Source organism: Egretta garzetta, unplaced genomic scaffold, assembly GCF_000687185.1.
Source record: "Egretta garzetta isolate BGI_Z169 unplaced genomic scaffold, ASM68718v1 scaffold589, whole genome shotgun sequence".
NCBI classification, from domain to species: domain Eukaryota; kingdom Metazoa; phylum Chordata; class Aves; order Pelecaniformes; family Ardeidae; genus Egretta; species Egretta garzetta.
The window spans coordinates 998,818-1,010,201 of NW_009266282.1; the positions used below are offsets into that span (position 1 = coordinate 998,818).

An 11,384-nucleotide genomic window follows, 5' to 3' on the forward strand; every position below is an offset into this window, starting at 1 on the left:
CTGATTAAATAGGCTTTGAACAAGACATTGTTCAGTGGGGAAATGCACCCTGCGATGCATACTAGAACCAGCAGTGAGGTTAGGAATCCATTCAGTTTTGAGAAGGCAGTTGAAATGAAACCTGTGTGAGCTTCCTATGGCCTCGACCATGGCCTCCCAAGTTTCTTGGATCTAGAGATCCGTCATCCCTCCAGATTTCTCATGGGTCATCATGGGCTTTGACAGGTGTGGAGTTGTCTCTGGGTGCACCCCAATGCACAGGGGAAGGCTCATGGTCAGTGGACTGCAGCAGAGCCCATGGGACGGGGTGCTCCAGGAGCCACTGCAGACCACCCCTTACAGTCTGTTCTATGTCCCTCTCTCCATGGTTCAGGGTGAAAACCCCAAACCCCCTGTCATTCTACTGTCCTGCTCTGGAGGAAGGATGGCAGCTATTGGGTGTTTCTTCATTTAGACTGTGATACTCCTTCGGGCTCCTCTGATTTCTCTGTAGCATCCTAGTGCCTCAGATCCTTTAAGTGATCATGGCTAAAGATCTCCAGTTTAGTTTTCTGAATCTGTCTGTCATCCAAAGACAGAGGACACCAGTTGCTCCTCATCTCACAGGAGAAGCAAGTGCCTGAAGCAAGCTGTCTTTGCTGTGTGCTCCTCAGAAGATGAGCACCAATTTGTGCTGCCAGAGGGAAGCAACCCAGCAAACATCCACACCGGGTCCACGCATCATAGTAGGATGCATTTGGCTCAGATGGGGAGTCAGCACACACATCCCCATGTGCTGATCCCTTGGGATCAGCCTACACTGCATGCAGATTTGCCTTCATGAGGATGATGCATTCTTAATTCCTGATTTCTGCTAAAAGCAGGCAAGTTTTCTAGTAAAAAAAGGAGAAGATTTGTCTTGAAAGACTTAGGATTCAGCTCTTGGTACAAGATTGGAAACAGATGGCCATGAGTAAAACAAACATCCAAACTCTTCCAGTTGCTTGAGCTCTCTGCTTAGCCTTACTACAGCAACCTCCTGGGATAAAGATCTCCCCAAATTTGAGAGCTTCCAGTTTTCTTTCTCGCCATCTCTGGTGGCTGCCAAATTTGAGAGCTAATCTCCCCTTTTGCCTTCAAGACGTGATGAAGAACTTCTTTACTTTGAGGGTGACGGAACACTGGAACAGGCTGCCCAGGGGGGTTGTGGAGTCTCCTCCTCTGGAGATATTCAAAGCCCGCCTGGACAATGTCCTGTGCAATCTGCTCTGGGTGAGCCTGCTTGAGCAGGGGGGTTGGACTGGAAGATCTCCGGAGGTCCCTTCCAACCCCTGCCATTCTGGGATTCTGTGACCTACCCTCTCAAGAAGGGATGGGGCAAATTTGCAGAAGTCAGGGCACTACCCCAAACCAGGTGATTAAAAATAAAATTAATGTCAGTTGTTATTTACACCTCACAGATAGGAACAGGACTGAAGAGGGATACAGAGTGAGTCTGCTCTGGCTGCTGCACCAAAGATGATGCCAACCTTCCTCCTTCCTTGCTGTCTTGGAGAGGAGAGGGGACGGTGCAGGTAGGTTGCCCCAGGGAGGTGGGGAAGCTTTCTGAGCCCAACGGTATTTGCTTCAGGGTCCTCCCCATGTTGCCAAGAAAAGGTGCCATGACTGGGCAGCATCTGGAAGAAACGATCTTCCATTCACAAGAATTATCTAGCCAGACTTGCACTTTAATAAAACTTAATGGAGGGCAGAGAAAATATCGAATAATGAATCCAATCCAAACCACAGCAGGCAGGCTTTAAAGCCAGTGCAGCTGCACTGAAACAATGGGTTTATTTCATTAGATTTTTTCATTTTTACTTGCTGTAACTTTTCTGGCTGACTAACCCCAGGTGCTCAACTACACTCATCTTTACAATTCTAATTAAACCATTCAGAGCTGGATTTTAGTGCTTCATTTCCCATACAATAAAATAACACAGTGAGAGACAGGATCACCCACGTGGTTCTGAAGGGAAGCCAGGGACATGATAGGACCTTCCTCAAGGGGTCCCCTTCAGTTCACGATAATGAGACCTGGTACCAGTCCAGAAAGAGCATGAACCACAATGCAAAGTCCAGGAACCCCCCACAGTGGAGTACTGTGATCTGGCCTGTGGCTCAGGCTGCACTGGGCTTTAACATCTCTGAAAGCTGCTTGTGGGAATGTGGGTAAAGGCTGACTCAAACATTATTTTGGGATGGCCCAGAAGGTGCATCATAGAGAGGAAAAGAAACCCACAGGCCAGCATTCTTCCACCACTCGCCTGAATGACAACTTAGTTCAGTGTTACTGGTTTCTTTGCTGGGGCTGCCATCCTTGCTGATGTTTGCTGGAGACTTGCTGTTAAAAACCAGCCAGCAGCTCTACTGTGGTAGTCTGATATGTAATTCATACAGTTTAAACATACTCCACACTGTCAGGAGCATCGGGGCTTGACCACAAGTCATAGTCTTGGAGATATGTGGAGTGCATTGCTGGAGAAGGAGAAAAACCATGTGATGAGCAGAATGGCAATCTGTAGCAGCTCTAAAGCAGCACCCAAAGGCATCTGACCCCTCTGCTCCACTTTAACAGCCTCGAAAGAAGTGACCGCAGTTACTTCTGTTCAACAGTCAGAAGTGACCCCATTTCCAGACCTACTGTAATTGTCACATTCAGGCTGAAAATGGTAATTCTTCCATGGTGGAGCTGAGACCCAGAGCAAATTCATCAGCACCCTTAGAGCACAGGCACTGACTACAGCAGTTGGTGCACAATGTAAATCACTGCATTATCACATAAGGCACCTTGGAGAAGCCCCTCTGGCTTTGAAGCCAGCTGACAGCACTACGTTTGACCTTCCACTCAGGAAGGATGGGATTAAAAACTGGAAACTCTGCCACTAACCAGCAGACTGTTTTAGGGAGCTGTTGCTTATTTTTAGCTGTCTGACAGCATATTAGATACCTCTGACATAAATTATAGGTTGTGTGTAAGACCAACTCAGAAACTGTTGCAGTGTGAACCACACTGGGAACCCAGTCAATGCAGGGAAGAGACAAGTTTAATTTAAACTTTAGATGAAAATCCTTTAAGAAAAAAAGAAGAAAAAAAAACCCAAAACAAAAAACCAATCACACCCTCTCACAATTATCTATTTTTAACAGATTACTCCATTATCTACAGAGAGATGAGAGAAAAAAAAAGAACAAGAATGTCATGCCAAGGTAATTATGCAGAAGATAAAAAGCAATTCTGTGGTATGCCTAGAGACATTATTTATTTACCTTGTTTCTCCACATCCTTCAGTGGGTCAACTCCTGGGGACAAGATAAAAAACATTGGAGTTGCAGGTCCTGACTCCTCAAAGGTTGTTGCAAAATCCAGGGATCTTCCTGCAACATATTTACTGCCAAGCTTTTCTTCTACAAAATCTCTGCCAGAAAAAAAAAAAAATAATTAGCCAGCCTGCTATTGTTCAGAAAAGACAGATTCCCCTGCAAATAATCAATTAATTAGTTTTGATTTTGCTGATTCAAACAAATTAGAAACTAAATGAAAAAAATGGGCATGAAATAATTTTAGAGAGGGTCTGCAGGCTGGGATTCTGGAGTTACCACTCCAGTAGCAATGTTTGGCACTTTTTACAGGGGTAGAATGACACATGGCACACCAACATCTGACAAATGAAAGGAAGTGAGAAGGGAAAACAGTTGGACCTAAGAGCCCAAGGCTGTATTCAGAAGTTCAATGCAAGTACTGGCTTGATTCTGACAAAGGTATCTCAGGAGAGAAGAAATAGTTAAGTTAATGTATAGAAAACTGCCATGTACTTTGTAATCCATACAGCCTTTGAGAGGAAACAGCATTTCTTTAGATTTATCACCAAAAGTCACAAAAAGTCCAAATGATTTACAAAATGCCTTTGTTCAGGAAAGATAAAAGGGAAAAGCTCTAAGAATATCTAGTGTGTGTAGCTTAGCCTCTGCATGAGAGTCACAAAGAGAAATACAACTGAGTGAACAGGAAAAAATTCAGCTCCACAGCAGCTGCCTGAACAGAACACAGTGAATGGAGAATGTCCAGGCTGAATTTCCCCAGGGTGAGTTTCCAAAACCACTGCTTTAGAAAAAGAGGATACAAGTGAACATTGATTCAAAGGTAGGAATGTCATACTCAAACCCCAGAAATGAGCAGTTTCTCTTCTAGCATAGATGCATGACTCAGGCCTTTTGCAAACCTCAGTACCAGGGGGAAGAAAAACATCAGCCAGTTTTCACCTGGTAGGTGATACCAGAATAAGGTGGCCAAATTCTTCCTGAGAGAGCTGACAGTCTCCTTCAAGGACTAATGAAAGGCAGTTGGAATAGAAATGCTTAAGGGATTGGAAAAGTAAAAGTTTCCACTTTGTTTGGTACCTTTTTTGAGTAGATTTTTCTGTTCTGGGTCAAGATTTGCCAAAGAGCTGCTGGAAACCTTCAGTCCACAACATTTAAAAAAAGTCCATCAGATACAAGGTCACAACATTCCTGTTTTACATCATCTCAGCTCTATGAAATCATAGAATCACAGAGTGTTTTGGGTTGGAAGGGACCTTTAGAGGTCGTCTAGTCCAACCCTCCTGCAGGGACATCTTCAACCAGATCAGGTTGCTCACAGCCCCCTCCAACCTGGCCTGGAATGTTTCCAGGGATGGGACCTCCACTACCTCTCTGGGCGACCTGTTCCACTGTTTCACTACCCTCATTGGAAAGAATTTCTTCCTTATATCCAGTCTAAACCTACCCTGGTTTAGTTTAAAACCATCACCCCTTGTCCTGTCAGAGCTGGTCCTACTAAAAAATTTTCCCCGTCTTTTCTATAGGCCCCCTTTAAGCACTGAAAGGCCGCAATCAGGTCTCCCCGCAGCCTTCTCTTCTCCAGGCTGAACAAGCCCAACTCTCTCAGCCTGGCCCTGTAGGAGAGGGGCTCCAGCCCTCAGATCAAATGATGGCTTGGAGATTCAGAAACACAACTAATGTCACTTGGAGACTTTGAAATGGACCACATGTGCAGGAAAGGAAGGCCTGCCCTCAGAGACAGGACTGGCAGGGTGCCTACATTTGGTACCCAAGATCCATTATCTGAAGTGTCCATATAAGTGTCATAACCATGGCTGAAGGTGCCAGCTACCAGTGTCCTTAGTCCTTCCATGTTGTTTCAAAGGTCTATTCCTCAAGGCAGAAGTACCAGTGCTTTTGGAAGGACTTCACCATGACCAGGTTATATTTGGCTAGTAGCTGCTGGATTGATCTGACCTCATTGTGGTTGTGAAAACATGGGAGCACCAGGTGTTACAAGAAGTTCCTTGCTGATATTTTCAATAAGATTGAAAGATGAAATAGGTATTTGTACTGGAAAATCCCTCTTGAGGAAATTTTTGTTCTTGGTGATGGACAATAGACCGCTGCCCCCACCTAAGCTCTAAGGGGTGAGTCAGGGTAAGAGTGTTCTCCTAGCTTAGACCTAGGGAATAAAACAGCCTGTGCAAATATCCCCAGGGATCTGCTATGAAGAGTGGCTGAAAAACCGAAGACAGGGAAATGCAAGAAGCCTGTGTAGGGGTGGATAATTTTAGATACCAGAGAGCTTCCTAAACCATCTTTGTGGAGCTGGCACATATGACATGGGACAGAACGGCTCTTTCACCTTTCTGAACAGCAGCTGAAAATGAGGCAGGGATGTTCTAGAGCATCTAAAATATGCCTAGTCACCTGTGTTTAGGCTACCAAGTTACTCCTTGACTCCTAAAATGCACTCAAGTACTTTTCAAGGCTCACAGAGAGACAGGAAGGCTAGGACTAGTAGTGATGTCCACTGATCATCAGTAAGGTATTTAATATTAGCAGATTTAACTGATATACAGAAGAAAGAGATCTGCAAGTTGAGAACTGCAAAACAACTTGTGGGATCCAATGACATTGCGGGTATCTAAAACTCAATGAGTTTGTTAACACACACGTGATCGTGAACCACTACTGGCTAAAGTTGAGGGCAAAGTCCTCATGGTCAGAGTATGCAGCCCCCCAGAACTCTACAAGATCCCCTACTTTTTGAAGGGTCACAGACACAACACAGCTTTGACAGTGCTCAGGAAAACGAGACACCAGATGGCCATTAGCCGTCTGTGTGGTGGCTGACTGTATTAAGCTCTATCCAAAGACTGCTTTTCCTTCCGACTGACATGAGGACAGATGAACAGACTCGTGCATTTTCCAAAGAGGTGAATCTCTTAGGAAAAGCAAATTTCTTCACTAAGGGAATAGTATCTATCTTAGCCAGGCTGCTGGCTGAAGAAAGGTTTGAGGAGTATGATACCATCAGGGAGGAACCGTGAAGTCAAACACATTTTGACTGTCATTGTTACCACTAATAATTTCACATTTGCTTTTAGGGTATAAGATTTCCTTAAACAAAAGCTCTTCTTAAGCATTTTGGGCCTAGTGTCTGACTATCCTCTCTTTCAAGAAGAATCTTAGTTACAAATATCTACAAAGTCTTGAAGAAGGCGCTGTGAACTGTTACTCTTTGCACATGTTTACATTCTAACCTACTTCTAGATAAAAAAACAAAACAAAAAAACATCGAAATACCCTTGTGCAAATGGAAAAGCTTGACATGCCCAGACCCTAAAAATATCCAGCCACGCTTTTGAACTTGGATTCCCTTACCTTTTCATAAAAGAGGAATATGAAAGGTGTTGAAACTTTATGTTCTATTTATTTTTGAGCTATGTGAGTACCATCATTTTGATTGAAAGAAATTAATTAAACTTGCTTAAATGAAATATGCACTTAAAAGTTCAGAAATACAAGAGCTTACTTTACTCAAACTAAACAACATGAAAAACAATCTTTTCCTCTGAGAGAACACATGAAGAATCCAGCCCTAAAAGAGTAAGAAATGAAAAATAAGATGGTTTTGAATGGTATGATTATGATAAATTATAGTATTTAATTTAATAAAACTTAATAACATTAACCATAGGGAGACTTCACTCAGTCTTGTCTGCATTTTTCTGTGAATTTTAAAACACAAGCAAAAATCTAGTTCATACACTGAGTAATACAATCTGCTACATGCACCCATATACACACACATGCCAGATGGTGGAGCAATATAAACTATTTGAGAGGCAGTAGCATGAGAGACATTGTAGAAATGTCAAATCATAGACTACTAGGACACAGAAGGCAAGAACAAGTCCTAATGGAATGAAAGACCTTTAGTTTCTCCTGGAACAAGCATATTGCTTTTGCATACCTTCATAAAATTTAGACTCGCCTAGTTACCTTCACTACATAATTTACAACTACAACTTTCAGAACTAGAATCACATACAGAACAGCCATAAAGGATCTAGTAACTAAAATCAACCTTAATGAACTCTAGAAGTTGTATTGATCATGAAAAAACTCTAGCAGATGTATAACACCTGTATGAGGGTGCTCATTTCTGACTTGGCATGTCTGCTCCTCAGCCAGTGTTAGTTATACTGCTCCATCACTACTGGTGATATTGGGGTTAGATCTCCCTAAGCAAGAAATCCCAGTTAAATGAAATCCATTGACTGACCTGCAGAGCTTAGAGATGACTCATTCAGCAGATTCCTTTATAGGAAACCATTTTGCAGAGCTCACATTCCATAATAAATAAATCTAAACATATTCCTGAATTACTCTCATTCCCTAGAAAACACAGACCCTGAAGTTGCCTGCTAAGCAAGAGCATTACAGAGATAGTAAAGAAGCGCCTCTACCTGACAGCATAGGTCATGCGATCGGGTCGGATGGCTCTCATTATGCACAGCCGCTGCAGAGCTGACTTGTTCTTCCAGTCCTGAGGGAACTTTTCCTTTTCAGGACACTCAGATTCAACAAATTTCTTCCACCGTTTTGCAGACCCTTCAATATCCCGATCCAGGTTTCTGAATTCCTCCATTGATGAGAGAGCCTGGAAAAATTCAAGAAAGGTCTTCAGAAGAACAATCCTACATGCCTCTGAACTGTTTTTCCAAAATTACTGACTGCTCATGTTTTGCTCCACCAGAAGGGTCATACCTAGAGACTGGGAACCACAGCCAGAAACCCACCAGGATCATTTGTCCATTCTCCTTTTCCCAGCTCTGTTGTCAGCACATTGTCGCAAGACCAGGAATCAACACAGCCCATTTGCAAGACTACTGGAAAGTATGACTGAGGGCAGTTTTGTACTTGTGGAAGGTCTTCTGAACTGAAACATGCCTCAAGGCTGCCCACAGAACATCAGCTCTAAAATCACGCTGCGCCTAACACAGCCTTCCCTGATGGTCTCACCCATGTCACTGCAACACCCTTCCCCAGCCAGGGAAGCCACAGACGGCGTCCAGACCTTCTCCCCTGCAGCACAGTTGCTGAGACATGGGAGTTTGGAAGTGACAATACGGGAAAGGATGAAAGAATTTGGTAATATCCACAACACAGTTCTCCATAACCCAAAGTGACAAGAAATTTGCCTTCCTGTTTTGAAACTAGAACTCAAAAATCTCAGGTGAAAAGTGCTGAAAAAAGGAATGCCTGATTTGGATGGGAGCTGGAAATTCTGAGCCCATGTGGGACAGGAGAGCACATTGCTGGCATTCCCATAGGCTGCAAGTCTGCAAACAGTCTCCTTACTGCTTCGACAGGCACAAAGAGAACCGTGCAGCAAAAATCAACTGATGGAAAAATGTGCTTTTGTATCCAGGTTGCTCAGTATCCAAAGCTAAACAGAGACTCAGGCATGCCATGGTCACCAAAACTGTTTTTTTTTTTAAGGGATTTCACAGTTGGAAAATTAATTCTCTTCATCTTTATACACGTGCAGTTATTTTTCTCTCCCTGTTCCCACCTGCATATACCTCTCTATCTGCATAGTCTCATGCGCACACTCTGTGAAACCACAACACTGAGACTTCACCATGCAGTTGTGGTGACCAGAGAGCCACAAATCTCAATAAACATAGTGCTAACTGTAAATGGGAGAGTGCTTTCTTTGTATCAGCATGCATACTATGCTGTGCCACTGTAAAAATCAAATCACTCAGGTTCATATTTGCCAAATTCACATGAAGATTAACTTCTCGGTGCTGAGTCTGTAGCAGGAACAGGTAGCTGAAGAATGCCCCAAAGAACAGCTGAGCAAGGCAGTAAATAAATGACAATTATAATGAAAATGTAGCTAGATTTTGCAGCCAGAAAGTGGTAACTATAAATGTTATGCAGAGAAGTAAAGAATCCAAATTATCTTTCATACAAGCGGTGGCAAAACGTATTGCACAGCTTGTAAGGTTCTTCTGGATTTCAAGCAAAATTCTCGCTGAAACAAACATTTTCAGAGTGTTTTGCATAATCTGAAGCTGTAAGCAGTTGAACATGAAGTGGAAAAGACAAGTGAAGTATAAAAGACAGTGAATGAGATATTTTGTATAGAATCAGAAGGACGCACTCAGAAGCAGAAGCTTCTTGATAGGCAGAGGTGTTCTGCACCATTAATGCTCCAGCTCACATCCCATACAGTTCCACAATGGAAAGCAAGTGAGAAAGCTCCTTGAAAAATGCTGGTGTCATGCCTTGTTCAGATCAACTGAAAAAATATGCACTTGCCAAAGTGCTTTGAAAGTCATGCACATGCCCTGACAGCAGTGCTAAGAGATTGCCTTGGTGTTGCAAATGAGGCAGAAGACACTGAAAGCCATCCTACTCTAAATTCTGCAGGAAAGCCATGCTTTCCCTCTGGAAAGGCTTCCCAATGAGAAGACAAGAGCAGTGTAAAACTTAGGTCTTTCTAACAGATTGAATTTAGTTAGCAGCCATACTTCAACACAGAGAGTGAACAACAGGAAGGCATCTGAAAAAGGGGCTACATATAACAAATGAGTTCACTTTTTTAGTAGTAGAAATGCCTGTAGATGACAGAAAGAGGGAGGTTGTAAAGCTGTTCCCAGTGGGTGTCATTGAACCAGGACATGTGAGTGTTGAATATACACTCACACCATCACAGAAGCAATGGTTGGAAGAAACCTCTGGAGATGTCTAGTCCATTCTTGGGCTAGGACTACAGCCAGCACTGACTCATGTCAGCCATGGCTTTGTCTACCAAAATGCTGACCTCTTAAATGAAGCACACCCAGACTCTCTGGGTGCCCTGTTGTAGAGATGCACTGTCCTTCTGAAAAAGAAGATTTTTTTGTGTGTGTGTTCAGGCTGAGCCTCCCTACTTGCAATTTGTCACGGTTGATCCTTATTGCATTCACTGCCAATAACAAGGAGAGCTTGGCTCTGTCGTCTTGTAGCTGGACAAATCCCTTCACCTTTCATCAAAGGTCATGTTCTAGGGCCAGAATTAGAGCTATAGGTAGAGAAGTACTTGTAGATATTACTGTAAATGCTTCTGCAACAAATCAAGCCTTGCCTGAAGTCACAGTTTCATCAATACCTCTACAAAAGGCACAGATAAGAGCAGAGAGCTTACAATACCAGTTGAGAGCTACAGCATGGACTGACTCAACTTGGCGTTGACCATCTCCATGACAAACTCCCTGGGATCCTGAGAATTTTGTGAAGAACAGTGTGAGCAAAGTAGCGATGAAACAGATGTTGTTTCCATGTGTGGATTAGCACTAACATGGAGAAACGTCAAGTACTTGCTCCAAACTCAATGCCATATCCCACTTTCTGGGGAAAACTAGAAACCAGAGCACAGAACATGAGAAAGTGAAATTCACAGGAACAGTGTCATATATATTGATCTGTCAAAGCCTTGTCCTTGCAGCAATGAATATATTTGATGCACCTCTCATAGCTGAACACAATACAATGGCAAACATTGAATTCAGTGGATTCATCAGTGCAAGTGCTTATATAAAACATCTTAACACTGTTGACTGTTGAAGTGACTGACTTACAATACCACTTCAGAACTTTGGCTACTGCTGCTTCAAGAAATCTCTTGGCTGATGTTAACAAGGGAGACTGAAAAATTTCTTTCTTCTTACTAACTGACAGACATGTAATCAGAGAGGATAGTCTCTCTCCTCCTGAACAACATGTTGCAGAATCAAGAAAGCTGTAATTGCAAGTATAAAGTCTGTATTATATAAATTAACACTAAAATTTTCATTAGACAACAATTTTAATTGCATTTATTAGGAATGATGGTATTAATAAGAGATGCTGCTATTTAAAAATGAATGCAGTGAAAGCTATCTCAATCAGTAATCTTTCTGTGAATATTAATTGCTTTTCAATATCTCTGCTGTGAAATTTTCCAAGAATCTTAGACTAACAATAATATATCACTGTTTCCAAGCAGCAGGAGCAAAAGC

The 11,384-nt window shown here is 42.7% G+C and overlaps 1 protein-coding gene across 1 annotated transcript in view; it reads right to left on the minus strand.

Moving 5' to 3' along the window:
- The window catches only part of DNAH9 (dynein axonemal heavy chain 9), a 201,691-nt gene that overhangs the window by 49,180 nt on the left and 141,127 nt on the right, over positions 1–11,384 (minus strand). Inside the window, 2 exon segments of the mRNA XM_035902634.1 lie at positions 3,289–3,437; positions 7,800–7,993. Of these exon segments, the coding sequence (XP_035758527.1) occupies positions 3,289–3,437; positions 7,800–7,993 (343 nt within the window).